The 15144-nt window shown below is 36.1% G+C and overlaps 1 protein-coding gene across 5 annotated transcripts in view; it reads right to left on the bottom strand.

Annotated features, from left to right (window-relative positions):
• HERC1 (HECT and RLD domain containing E3 ubiquitin protein ligase family member 1) overlaps positions 1–15144 on the bottom strand; it is a 99354-nt gene that overhangs the window by 80799 nt on the left and 3411 nt on the right. For 3 of the 5 annotated variants that reach the window (XM_063345794.1, XM_063345796.1, XM_063345793.1), the window contains exon 1: positions 906–1860. In XM_063345794.1, the coding sequence (XP_063201864.1) occupies positions 906–1835 (930 nt within the window). In that variant the 5' untranslated portion in view covers positions 1836–1860. Of the gene's footprint in view, positions 1–905; positions 1862–15144 lie in introns of those variants that run through there. The other 2 variants (XM_063345792.1, XM_063345797.1) reach the window with 2 other exon arrangements.

Here is a 15144-nt window from a genome sequence, read left to right as displayed (position 1 = left end):
TTGTCTTTACTATCTTCCACATTTTTGTCTCTAATTTTATATCTAGTCCAAAACCAACAACAAATAAAGTTGCCCATCAGGACATTCAATCCAGTGCCTTGTTCTTCTCACGGTTCCCGTTCTTTAAATTTTTAAGTTTTTAAAATTTATGTTTATTAGTAAGCATTACAAGCCTGAGAGGGGAGAAAAGAATTACCACTTCAGGGAAAAAGTCCTTCCCTGTTTCAGTCTAGGCATATGAGGCAGAGGCTTGCCATAGCTTCCAATTGCATATTGTACAATGATTTCATAGCTTTAAAAAGAATATTCATCTAGGACCAAAAGTAAGCACTCAATATACAAAGCAGTGTGCCATACTTCCAAAGAATTTAGCTCATTTTCTTATTGCATTAACTTCTGAGCAATAGTAAAAAAGCTAAACGTCTCAGATCTTCCTGATTTTCCAAAGATGTATAAGCAGAGGTCCAGGTTAATTGGAGAGCAAGAATGTCCAATAAAAATAACTTTGAACAGGACACAAGACAGAAAGCTCTGAATTCTAAGCAAATTCAGCAAAGCAAAGCAAGCCTAAAAAACAGTTCCATACTTTCTAACTTGTTTGCTATGAACTTAAATGTAAAGTGCATCCTTGATTCTCTTCCTGAAGATAGAGCATAACACCAAAAGTTTTAATACAGGGATTGCTTTGCTGTTTATCTCCTTTACATATGAGGAAATCAGTGGGCAGGAAGGAATTGAAGGTGGGTAAAAAAGGAAATACTGAAAAAAATATTTCACAAAAATATCCCCTTTTTAACATATTAAGCAAACTATTCAGCAAACTGGCATTCGGTGTTGAGAAACTATTTAAAGTTAAGAATGAAACTACATTTGCAATGCAGAAAAATCAAAGCTGGTATACCTACCAATGATCGTCGCATCTGTGTTAATATACTCATAAAGCAATCAAAGCTGATCATCCCTTCTGGACTTTGCAGCAACTTGGTTTTCTCCATGGTGTTTACTACAGCTGAAGCACCTAAAGCCATTTCTATCCATTCAAGAAGATATCGCAAGGAACCTCGTTGGGCAGCCAAACCAAGAAGCAATTCAGAAGCTAATCTACGACCTAAAGTGTCTGCCCCAGAGTTTGGAATTGTTACTCCTTTAAGAAATGTTGTTACTTGTGATAAACAGTCCAACCCCATTGGTGGAATCTTGCTTTCATTTGCTAAAGATAAAGGTGGTAAAGAGCTCACAACTTCTATAGCAGTATGGATAACATCATTGCAAAGACTAAGGCCAGGTCCTGACGCGGGCATCATCCAACTTTGCCTTAGCAGTGCAAATAACAAGCTTAACCCAGTCCGAACCCCCATTTCTATGAGTGCATCTGTACTTGACCTAGGACGTTCACTGACAGAATGCACATCTGTTGATCCAGAACTGCTTTCTGGTGAATGCTGCTGTTGTTTCACCTTACCCTTATCATGATATTTATTAGAAAGTGCATAGAAGACACGCTGCAACACAAGGAGACGTTTTCGAAGTGCTCCAGCAAATGGAGAGTCTGAGCATACCATCTTCGCCAGTGCCAGCTGGCTGCTAAGAAGGGCATCCAAGTAGTGGTCCTGTTCATCACTAGACAGAGATTCACGCTCAAAATCTGGTAACTGAGGTCCTTTGAGGCACAGAACCTGCTGGGGCAATGGCACTACTTCTTTATTGCTGACTAACTTAGCGTACAAGATAGAAACTCCCTCCCTTGTTGCAATAGATTCACTGTCTTCTGTGATCCAGGAGCTGTTTAGATGTTCAAGCCATTTCAGCTTCACAGGTGGGACCATAGCTGCCATGTTGGTTTACTCCTTTGCCATTAGTCCTAAAGATGAAAAAAACCTGTAAATAGGTGTGCAATATTATCTACAGAACTTATTACTCACAGTAGGACAAACCCTAATAACGCCTTAAGAAAGCAGGTAGCAAAGATTAATCACCAAGAATTACCAAATTCCACCATTTTACACATGTAAGTGTTGCAATCTGGAATTCAGACCAAATACTAACAGAGTATAAAAAAGACATTGTCTTCATTTTAAATAAATAAGTACATGCGTATGTGCTACTTCCTTAACATGATGTAAGGATTTTAGTATAAGTGCATTTTCTAAACCCAAATGCACAAAAATTCACACAAAGCAGATTTAATTCTGCTATGCTTAAATGAAAACACACTTCTAATATTCTCTAGAAAAAACATTATTCTCTTTACAGACCGCAAAACTGAGGACAAAGACTTCAAAAATACACAAGCTCGTACACTACTGTGTACAAGTGAATGGAGAACCAGTGTAAACCTTCATTTTACAATAAACAAGACTACTAATTTCAGGCCATAACTAAGTGTTCAACCTGTCAAACATATTTTTAAGTCCTGCTGTCACAAGCCACTCTTTCCCCTTCCTAAGGTAAGCCAGAGATTTCCTCGTGATCTATGTCAGAATGTTAACTGGAAACCAGGACAGATGGCTTGACTGCGAGAGTGGCACATTATGTAGCTCCTATTCATTTGGTGAATAGGCTCTTCAGAGCCAAATACACCTTACAACTATTCCAAGTAAATTTACAGTATCAAAAATTATGTATTACATTATATTAATGTATTGCATAATGTATGACCTTGAAAACACTCAAAGCTTTGAGGATGTAATTTTAAGGAAGGATCACTAACAATATGGAAGTAAAGAGAAAATTTAATAATTACCAGGAAAGTTCGAATTGGTTGCCAAACCAACTTGACAGCTTACAACATTCTTTCAAATCAAAGACATTAATTAGTTTGAGAGATCGTTTTTTGCTGATAATTTTAGGGAAAAAACCCCAACACATTAGGAACCATGACACTTTCACATGGATTCAAACGCAATGAAACATTTCTACAAAATTCCTGGGAATCCTATGTTTAAAGCTTTTTTTGGCTAGCACTAGCCCCTGGAATACATCTCTCTCCTGACTTTTGCATTGCCTGAACTTAAGTCAACTTGTTTAGCTGAGCAGAAAGATCTGTTTTTCCGTTTTTACTTCCTTGAGAGACACAGCAGGGTCCAAGTTCTACACAGCCAGTCTAAAATCTCAGTTACAAAATCCATGCGTGAAACTTGAAAGCTTTGATATTAAACCACTTATAACTTGGCTTAAGTGAAAAGTAGTTTCAAGGTTTACAATTAATTAGTCGGGACTGCAATTTTGTTCACCATTTTAAAATTCAAAACCTAAAATAAATCAACAGATGGAAAAGTTATGCTTAAATTACAGAATATCAGACCTTTTTGAAATTTAATCTGAATACATCAACTTTCAAACTGAACTTGGCAGCAAGTCATCTTCGATCACTTTCAGAAGGGAAAGTATAGTGTTGGAAAAACAGATTATTTTCTCTATGTAGTCCTTCTTTCAGAACAATTTCACTAAGAAGTAATACAATATTCTGAAAGATAGTTTGAGTTCTTTGGTCGTCTGAGCCCCCTTTGATCTGATTTAAAACTAAATCTCTAGGGGGTGGAGGGAATCTCTCTGCCACCTAGTGAGAGGATGTGCTTATTGCAGCTCCAATGCTCATAGTGCAACAGGTAACATAACGCAACTTTGTCCTCTTTTCACCCTTAGAAAAAAAGAAAAAAAAAAAATCAGAACTACACTACAGCTCTTCTTCCAATATACCCACCAAAAAAGCACATTGTGTGCTATTAAACACCTGCTTTTATTCCGGTCAGATTTTCTCTAAAATAGACTAGCACCTTCATCAAGCCTCAGTGAGGCTCACAACTCAGCCCACGTACCTTCAGTTGTATTACAGCAAACAAAATCCTTACGCATGCCTATCACACAAAAACTGGGGCCACAACTGCGAAATACCATTCCGAGGCAGTGAGCATTCTTTGTAATTCATAGAAGACACACCTTCTGTTTACTCATAGTACACAACACACCAGCAGCTCAGCCTCCAGATAGGTATTATTACATCCTTGTTCGCAAAGAAAAGGCAACATTTTCTCATTTGTCAGGAAGAAAGGATTTGCTAACTAATGTTTGATGTGAATTGCAACTGTAAGGCCAATTAATGCAAACTTCCAAACTCTGGTCTTCAGTGACAAAGGTAACACCTCCTCAAGAGGCAATACATGGAGATCTACTACATTAAGAAGTTCCCCGAATACAGACTCAATTCACTTGCTTTATGTTGTACTTACACCAGCTATTCTTCATTAAGAAATTTCAAAAGTTGTTCATGTACCTCAAACATGCAAATACTGCTCCTTTTCTTGAAAACTGACAGATTTTTTATCTTCTCCTTGTATGCATCTCTAAAAATAGAGACTGAAGCTTGAATCTGAGCTCTTAGTAGTGATCTACTCTCCTACTGCAACTTACAAAAGAGATATGTTGGTCCATCTTGAAAATAACACTCGGTTTGATGTGACAGGTACCAGTCTTTAACCAGCACACTGATGGCAACAAGCTGAAACGCCCTCTGAATACAAATGTAAATTATCGCTGTCTCTGTGTGGAGTATCACTGTAGTTAACCGGAAACTAGGTAACAATGGCTAGCACAGTTTATAGGTAGGGTTTATTTCCTCCAGCTCATTGCCCAAGGACCACAAATACAAGCTTTATAATTGCTTTGGAGCATGGGCAAGGACGTCTCATTTCTTTTTAAGTGCAGGCAAAAAGAAAATACATTTGACCTGGAAAGACTACACAATATACTCACTGATGTTTTACTACATCTAAACCCTACAAGGTCAGCTTAGAACGTGGAAGGTACCAATTCTGCAGCGTGGGCTAGGCTGTAGCCCCACCAGCCTTCCAAACAGGCGGATCATGTGGCCCAGCCCCAGAGCAAACACAAAGGGAGAGGGCAGAAACACGTGACAAAAAGTGGAGAAAGGAATTACTTTTCTTTCAGCACAGCACGAACCTAAAACGGTCTAAATGTACAGCAACAGCTTTATGAAAGTATTTCAAGACTGGAGCACTTAAAACACTTTGACTTCAAAGTTCCCAAAACTTTCTGCAATTTCTACTGTAACAAAAAAAACCCCAATCTTTGAAATGGCAACAATTGCTCCTTCTTAAAAACCGCCCTATCACATATCTTTATGTGTTTATATTTTCATATTTTGGGACTCCAGTCAGAGAAAATATTCCTTTCAGCAATCTGAAAATAACTTCTCCTACTGTCAAATCACTACCTAACATTTTATGTGTAATAAACCTCCAAATCTTCCAACTGAACAGCTCTCACTGGTTCAAAAAAGCTAGGATTTAGCCAAGATGATGCCTTGAACATTATCTATTGCATAATTTCCAGATACGTAACAAACTTTTAAAATTAGAATTGAGAAAGTTTTGATATTTTACTTTATATAAAAATGTATCTGTCCAGCACCAGGTGAAGAAAAATCTATTCACACTAACAAAACATGAACCACAAAAGCCCAGCTCTCCTTCCCTTATGCCTTGTTTTCTCTTCTTCCTCAGAAAAAAAAAAAAAGTGAATAGTGAGAATTTGCAACACAACCCATTTGTCATATCTTTCAGAACCACAGTTCCTGGTGGGCAAATAGCTATTTTGGGGCAGTAAACGCCCACATATATTTTACTGTAGCTGATCAGTAAGTCAACTAAAATGGACTTAAAACTCCTAGCTGAACAAGGATTACAAGACAGTCTTACCAAATTTAACACCTATTTCAAACACTTACTCTAAAGAACAGTTAGGACAAAATAAAAATATCAAACCCTAAAAAACAAGTTCTATGGATCCTAGATCTATAATTGTTTTCAAAATAAGCGTCAGCAACTTGAGCTGCAGTAGAATAAACATGAAGTTAACTAAGACTGCCTTCAGAGTTTCTTTGCTAACTCAGAATTCCAAGTTCTTTGTTATAAAGTTAGAAACCAATCTGGAAAATCTCCGCTTAAGAGTTGACTCTGTGAGGAAAAAAAAAAATATAAATTTCAGGAACACATTTAAGTAAGAGGAAACACTAATCAAGCGTAACCAATGAAACATTGTTACACCAGGAGCAAACAAGAAGCATGAAAAAAGTAAAGCAAAGATACAAGCATGATACTACCTTCAGCAAAACCCAGGCAAGGTCAAAGGTCAACTGCATTCCTTACAAACATTATCTGGATAAAAGACTTTGGGTATTTCTTATCCAACTTAATGCCTGCCAAGAACGTAGTTTTTATTAACAAATGCTAGAAGGAAGATTCAGAAACCTACCAATACTACTGACAGTTTGAAAAAGAAAGAATTGCTGCCGAACAGGAGATGAAGGAAAAGGCATTTGTCCACCACCCTCTTAGAAACTACTGTTAAGGCTGGGGGAAAAATAACGCTTAATAGCTCTGTGAGTCACAGACAGTGCTGCAGACTTTACAACTGAACTGAAGAAAAGGCTCAGATCCATCAAATATTCTACTGGAATATTTGCAAGCTGCAGAACAAAGCAAGCTGTTAGTTACCCTTCACTTCAATTGGGACACTAACTGCTGGTTTTCCTCTTACATCATATGAAAGGGAATAAGAAGAAAAGAACTTTAAAATGAAACCTGTGGAAACAAGAGGAACGTAACCAAGGGCTTTTTTTCCTGAGCTAAGAGGAGAGTAGGACATTTAAATAATGGAAGAAAACACGCTTGAGAGAGCTCTCTCCTAAAATTATAAGAAACATGGAATTTACCTGCTGCATAGACAAAGGTTCTTTTTTCCTTTTATCAGACCACCATTTAAAATGTGCCCAAAGAGGAACCTACATCTTCCAAAGCTACATCTCACTGCATAATGAATGATCATCTCCTTACATTTCAGCTTCTGTGTTTTCAAGCACAAGAGTCCAAAGCAGCTACCTCTTTCTGGTCTGCTCATGGGTTTCCCCATTATGTAAACAAACTAACACCAAATATACAAATTACCTCATGCTATTATCACTCAAATTCTAAAGCTTGGGATGAAGTCTTCGCATCTTGCAATAATTAGTAAGCAGAAAAAGAAGATAATAGGCTGCATTTCAAATTCAAATAAATCAACTTGCAAGCAATTCTAAGCATTATGAAATTATAATAATTGAATGGTTGGCACACATTTCCACATGGCCAAGAACTCAGAGAGAATGAAAGCTTACAATAAATTCAATTTTCCCCTTTTTCCATATATTTCTGTTCATCTATTTACTTATGTGATGATTTTAAAGAGGTTTTGGTTTAGACAGTGTTTGCTGCATCTAGGAAAAAAAAAAACACAAACCCAAGACCCTACAAGTGTTTGTTAGCAAGACAGAGTAAACACCAATAACTAATGCATTTAAGACCTTCCCTTTTCAGTTAAAATATAGAGAAAAAGAGGAAAGTTGTCATATTTCAGGAAGAGAATGCAGTCTTCAGCGGCCTAGCAAGTATTTCTGAAGAATTTAAAATATTCACTTGTTATTAAACAGTTTGGTTTTCTTAAATAGGAATTAGTTCACCCCGAAACCACCACCTACTTCTTACAGATCACTTAAAGCATTCATTTTTGAGATGTAAGCTTGCCTAAAATAACTAATAAATCACATGTATTAAAATGTGAAGGCCTTGTTGCAAGTAATCATTAAGTACAACAGAATACTGAACAAAAAAACTTTCAATTAAGATTAAGAGTATATCACTAACAAAACAGGTCAAATAGTAAATGCTTTTATTGAGGAAATACGCATATTTTCTGAGGAAATAAAAACTACCCCTAGGTCTTAAATAAGAATAAAAGAAGAGCCTGGAGATGCATATGACTAAGCTTACAAGTTATTTCCATAAAACAGAAATAAATTATGAAGTGATAAACTACAAATACTGCTCCTTTATTCTCTCTGTCACCACAGCAATTTAAACACTCCGAAACAGAAAGAGGAACTTGATCTTGCAATTAATCCCATCTTGTTTATTTTATATATACAATACCAAGACACTGACTGTGTGGATGCATGAGCAATATACCCTGATGCAAAACTGACTAGGAGATGTAACAAAATAGACATTTCACTATAAATGTTTCACTATTTATATATATAAAAATATTTCAGTATTTGCAGTATATACTATAAATACTTCAGTATTTCATGTATATATGTCTAAAGCACAAGTAACTTCTGTATAACAATTATTTATTTTCAAAAGTGGAATAATGCTTTCAAAATGGCACAGTTAACATCAAAGGAAAAATACTGGGGAAATTATGTAAAATGTTATTTTTTTGTTTATATAATGTGCCATACAAAAGGTAAAATGGGACTGGAAAGTAACAGTAAGTTTTCCAGCCACTTACCACCACCTCCTAAATTATCTATGGAAAAAGCAAATTTTTCTAGAAGGTAAAGCAAACACTAAGAGAGTTCTCATAAATCCATTTGGTTGCCTCAGATGTGAAGACTGTCAAATCTCCAAGAATTAATTTTTTTCAGATTTTTACTACAGCTTCTGGAAACCAAGAAGTATTTAGGTCTTCTCACTTTGAGGTAAGTGGGACAGCTTTGATCAACTTCAAATGCAAGTATAAGAATGACTCACTAGAGGGGAAAACAACATTATAAAACAGGTTAATAAGAGAAGTTCTCAACTTCAGTACAGTCAAAGGACTTCGGAATTTGGAAAGCGAAGCACATATTCCTATATTCCAAGGGGGGTGGGAATAATAATAACAACCATTTTAAAAGGACTTTAGCATGGGGCTGAGGGTCAAAGTTTATAAGGTTATAAAAGTCCATTTTCTGAGCTTAGCCGGAAAGATTGGCCCTGGACAGAATGTATACACAACGTCCCAGAAGGAATTTCCATAGTCTTCCCTTTCCGTGTCAGCTTGGAAATTATGGGAGATATTTGAATTTGTCACTGAAGAGATGCCTCCACCCAGATGACAAATTATCCTAATATAAGTAAAGAGGAAGCTCCCTTCTAGGGTTTAGATTTAAATAAAAAAAACAAAAATATTGAGAAGGTACGGTGTGTAGATCTAAGAAAAAGATTGCTGTGATAAATCAAAGAAAGGTGGAGATGGGACAGAAGCTCTATAAAGTGATTAGAGCACACACTGTCACGTCTTTTTGAGGGAGGAACAGCTCTAGGGAACTCGAAAGAGATAACTCCAAATGATCATTAAAAATTACAAGACAGGGCTATTATCTTACTATTTCAAAAAGTACAGAATGTAACAACACCGTTTCCCCACAAAACATGTTTTGTTTTTTCAGTCCTTAGCACACACATTCAGCTTATCAACAGACAGAAACCACCTAAAAGTGTGGAAGGAAGGACCTGATTTTAGGGCGATTTTTTTGGTTTCTTTTTTTAAGTATCATGATCTCCAAACACAGCGGTTCTACCTCATTGCCAAATGCGGGTAATTATCAGTATTCCATCAAGAATTCCAGTAATAATAAAAGTTCACAGATAAGAAGGAAGAAGATATAACTGCTGCCCACACTGCTAGAAGGAAAAATTGAACAATCAACTCAGAAATGTAGCTGAGCCTTAAAGTACAGGGATTTCCCATTGCCTGTATATACCTGAATCTTCCTGCTTAATTGTTATTTTACAACTTTGTGCTTTCCTGCCTGTGTAGAAGATCCAAACAAGTACACACTGTAATACAGGAATAAAAAGCAAAACTGCTCTTACACTAAGTGTTGTCAAATGGACAAAGTAGACAAGGGGAATGTATTTTAACCTAGTCTCTAGGTATTACTTGTCACAGCCCATGGAGATTTTCAAACTTACACAAATCATTCTTCAACTAACACAATTATAAGTTTCAAAGTTTTCTATGTCTCATGAAAAGTCTATTTCTCTGCTACTTTTCTCTTAAATAATAATACTACTACTTCCTGGTAAGCATACCTGATTGCATTTTTGCAGTCTGACACTCAAACAGAAAGCAGAGCACAAATCTTCCCTTTACTTTTGTCGTTGTTTCAAAATAAAAACCAGATTAAGAGATCTTGCAAATATTTGTTTAGGACAATCAAAAATACTAGAAACATTGCATCTTGTACAAGGTCCGTCACTTTAACACAAGTATCTCATCACGAGTTGTACAACTGGGGAACGCTGGACTATCAGGTCATCGCCACAAACTCCTACAATTATAAATGTATACAAAACACAAAAGCCTCTTACTTGAAGATTTGGAAAATGCTGTCATATTCTTTTGCTCAGAAAAAGCACATGCCAGCCAGAGAAATAAGAGGAGAGAAACACTTGTTGTAGGAAGCAATATTATGACTCAACAGTAGGTTAAGTAGAATGTTTCTGGACAGAAAAAACATAGATATTATCACTTGTAATTATAAAAAGATTTGAGCAACTCTTAGAATAGTAAAAGAATGAAATTTAACATTCTATCCAAATTCTACTTTAGCTAATTTTATTTGTTCTTACAGTGTCAACTGTGTAAAACGTAGGATTATTCATTCCCCATATAAATAACGTATTAGGTATAAAGCAACTAAAAACAGCTTCAACAGTCTACCCCAAAAGCTAGAAGACATGTGGGAAAAGCTAGAAAATTACTTTAGTACTTATAAAGGGTTAAGTTATAATATCCTGTAGCAAAACCAGGATTAATTTCTGGAAAGTGAAAATATATATTAGAAAGGTAATGAAAAAAACATTTAAGTATGATCCAGAAGCTTCTGAATTCTGGAAACATGAGGAAAGCAGCACTTGATGAACCACAATCTGAGAATCAATATGCATAAAATGAGATACAGTATTTTCAATCAGTATGAAGAAAATACATTTTCTTAAATCCATGACTCTAGCACACACACTGACGATATTAACAAGGTCAGAATTTAAGGAAGCTACATATTACCACATTTTTTTCTTAAACTTAGTTTGACTACAGCAGAAATCAAGCACAGGCAAAAACAATTATTCTGACAGAAGCTAAGTGCTCAGACTCTTAGAACTGCTACGAAAGCAGCTGAAAGTTTTATTTTCTGCAAAGCTCTTGAAAAACTGCACCTATAAAGCTGCAAACATTACATGTCTTAAAAATCTGAAGTTTTCTCAGAGGAAAAATAAACCTCACAAGCACACACTCAGTCACTCTCTCCTCTCCACAATTAGCAATTTCAGCACCTTTGTAAGACGCTGACTACATTTAACTTCATTTTATGGGAACATAATTACAAAAGCTTGTAACACAAGCAGCTGGATGTCTGTACAGTCAAATCAAAGGCAGGAAACAGCAAAACTAAAGAACACGCAAAGAACGGGTTGTGAAATTCGCACGCTCAAGTTCTATTTACTGCCTCACAGTAATGTTATACCACCTTTCCCCAATGGATGGGTAAAGATATTTTCCCAACAGAGAGCAAGAAGAAAAAAAAAAAGAAAAAAAAAACAAAACACAAAAACCCCAACAACACTTTAACAAACAAGCAAGACAAATAAGGAGATCTGTGTATTTCTAAAGGACAGAGCTCGCCAACGTGTGTTCATTGACAGTGATCTTTCTCAAGTTCACAGCAGTTTCGTTTACTATTTTCAACATGAGTGGTCCTAGAGTAAACTGTGCTGGAGATACTTTAAGCATGATGTCACCTGGGCAGTTTCTGAAAAGGATTAGAAAATTTAATATTTAAACAGATGGCAGCCAGGGCGCACTACAGCTCTTCAATATTGCTAAGAGTAGTTAAATCTTTGCTTGCAACAGTAAGAAATCATTTCTGCAGCTGGGCCAGAAAAATCAAGCTTTTTGCGGCTTACACAAAACTCAGGAAAGACTTCACAATCAGAATAATCAGGTAATTCTCCCAGCTCATTAAGAATATAATTCAACTCATTCACTGCAGGTGGAATTGACTATTCAAAAACTTCTTTTTCCTGGGATGTTTCTTAAACAGGTTCTCAAGAAAGCAGAAGTTCTGTACACATAGCTGATCACAGCTCTGGAACAGCTGGTTTATTTGAAACATGACTGAAAACCTGATGCAACATGTTTCTATTCACTGCCTCACCTTGACGATAATACTACAATTCCATTATACAAGCTGAATCTCTTCAACATTTTACAGCATGAGCACTTAGAGCCCTTATAAATTATTTTGTTAATCCACATAAATGTAACATTCTTACCAGTAAACCAAAGTCTTTATTCTGTATCTAATTCTACTAAATTATTATCTCAATATTCTGTCCAACTCCTAATACAACTATGACACAAAAAAATGTTATTTTATTTCTCCTATGCAGTATCAACTGAAATCAGACTCTCTTTCCACAGAAGCATTGCCTACCTCCAACCACCCTACCATATATTCCTTTGCCTGTTTCCTAGTTCCTTTACTGCTATCTGATTGTCTGTATTGATATAATGACATACCTGTAGCATCAGTATGTAGATCTGTATTTTCATCTGTATGACTCCAGAACTGAATGCAGAATTCAAGATAGACATGGAACTTCAATTTGTGCAACAGAACGACTGTTTTCTGATTGTGCTAAATTCCAGCCCTAACATTCCACAAAACGACTTATTACCTGAACTTTTTACTATTCCAGTCTTTCATACTTTGTAAAAAGAAGGAGCAAAGTCCCAGTAAGAATCACACTTCACATGCTACCAACTGTTAGAGTGCAACAATTTGGGCAATCCTTCTTAAAATTTTACAATCTGAAAGTACAACTAAAAGAAAAGCAAACTGTTTGATTTGCTTTCCTTTTTACATAAATAAAGGGTTGTCTATGTGACTTAGCAACAGATATCAGGCCTCCAAACAACATTTGCAACCGTTTTCTTGAAAGGTTAATTTAGAAACCAGGAATATATAAAATTAATTAAAATCCTTCCTTGTCATAGGCCAACATTGTAAAACCTACAAGCAATGCAAAACCCGAACAATATTCCATATTATTCATGGCCCGGGCAGACTATAACAGTTGAAACCAACAGTAACAAGACATAATGTTGCCTAAGTAGTTACTTGTTCAATATTTTACTCATGCCAAAAAGCGCTGTAGATCACTGTGCAAGGTAACGTTCCTCAAATGTTCTTTTTGGCCAAGACATTTAGTCTATACGCAGTGTCGTGACAGATGCGAGGTAAATGGGAATCTAACAAAACAGCCACAGGAAAGAAAAAAAGAAAATGATAAATTAGAAAATACTGACACTGCAGAGAAATTACTCCAAACAGAGAACTGAAACTAAAGAGATAAAAAGAGACATTAGAAGTAGAAAAAAAAAAAGGGGAAAAGGGAGAGGTGCTAGATAACAGGAGACGGACAGTAAAGCAATGGAGTGAAAATAAGCCATGGTCTCCTACAAATCTGGAACAGTAAAACAACAAGCAAAAGGAACTAAACCAGAAAGAGCAAGCCAGAACTGCAGCTACAGCAGATTGTTCTTCACTCATAAGAAAAATGTTCCAATGAAATACACACTAACATTAATTGATTTATGTGAACATCTGTCTCTATTGGTCACAACATCCACTATCCTTCCTCCTTGTATTAGCCTCCTGCTCAGCCTACAGAAACCAAATTACTGATATCCTAATTCAGATTAATTCCGCGGCCAACTATCAACATTTCTTTCCAAACATTAAATTCTACGTAGCTTCATAATATTTGCCAGGCAAGCCATGATGAGGTTCTACTGATATTCTTACAAATTTAGCCATTCTATATGATTTTAGTTTCCTTTAGGATTATTTATTCATTATCACGTCTACTATTGAAACCAATATAACCCTATGCTTTCAGCTGGTCATAACTGGTCACTCCCAAAATCTTTTGGGAGACAGACAAAAGGAGGACAAAGTTATTTTTAAGTTGATAATAAATTAAATGTATTTGCTCTCTTGCCCTTACTGTTATAAAGAAAATGGTACAAAAACCAAACCACGGTTTGTGAATGTAAACTCTTACACTCTCCAGTGCTACAGAAAACCTACCCAAGCAGAAGAGAGGTAAAAGTTTATTATTACTATTCCTCAGGGAAACTTAAAAGACATCAATTTAATCCATTACTTCTTCAGATGCATAAAAGCACAGTGAAACAAAAGCTGAGAATGTAGAAGACAGTCCACATATATAATCATCAAAAGCAGTCAGTAAAAAGAAGAGCTGAGAAGCAGACATCCCCACGCATCAAATACGTTCCAACAATTTGAGGGAAGAAACGTGCCTGACCTTGCATTGGGAAAGGGCTGAAAACTCTGGTGAGGTTTTACTACTACCACTCTCCCCCAAAGGTATGATCACTTGTACTTCTAATAATCACATAGTCGTAATATTTCTAACCACCACAAGACACAGGAACAGGCATTTTCTTGTAAAAAAGATGAATTATTAAGATGTATTTACTTATTTATTTAAAATCATGATTTTAAATTGAGAAAGTCAGCAAAGGATAGGAGACTGCAAAATCTGCATATGTTTAGATATTCAAAATTCAACCACATCATTTAACTTTCAAGTTAGCTCTGATATAAGCAGAGAGGTGGACTGCAGCCATTCTCTCTCTCTCTCTCTCTCTATATATATATAAAGAGAACATATAAGAAAGATGGAGAGTGACCAGGCCCATAGTGACGGGACAAGGGACAATGGTTTTAAACTGAAAAAGGGTAGGTTTAGATTGGATATTAAGAAGAAATTTCTTATGAGGGTGGTGAGACACTGGAACAGGTTGCCTAGAAAGGCGGTAGATGCCCCATCATTGGAAGCATTCAACATCAGGTTGGATGCGGCTGTGAGCGACCTGATCTAGTGAAAGATGATGTCCCTGCCCATGGCAGGGGGTTGGACGAGATGATCTTTAAAGAACCCTACCAACCCAAACCATTCTATCATTCTATGACTCTATGACCTCCAGGGGTGACTTACAACCTAATTATTTGATGATTTGATTATTTCATCACTTCTCTCTCTGGAATAAACTGAATAAGGCATAGATAATTCTACTTTAAAATATAATTGATCCCATTTTTGCTTTAATATGCATTTTCTTATTTCAGAGAGTAAAAAAAAGTACTCAAGAGCTAGACTGCAACTTAAACGCAAAATAGGCAAAGTATACACTTTGTGTTAACATTTCCATTTCTTGACTCAGAGT

This window comes from Chroicocephalus ridibundus, chromosome 9, assembly GCF_963924245.1.
Source record: "Chroicocephalus ridibundus chromosome 9, bChrRid1.1, whole genome shotgun sequence".
Classification (NCBI taxonomy): domain Eukaryota; kingdom Metazoa; phylum Chordata; class Aves; order Charadriiformes; family Laridae; genus Chroicocephalus; species Chroicocephalus ridibundus.
Note: the sequence above shows the minus strand (reverse complement) of the source record. Positions and strands in the feature narration are given on the sequence as shown.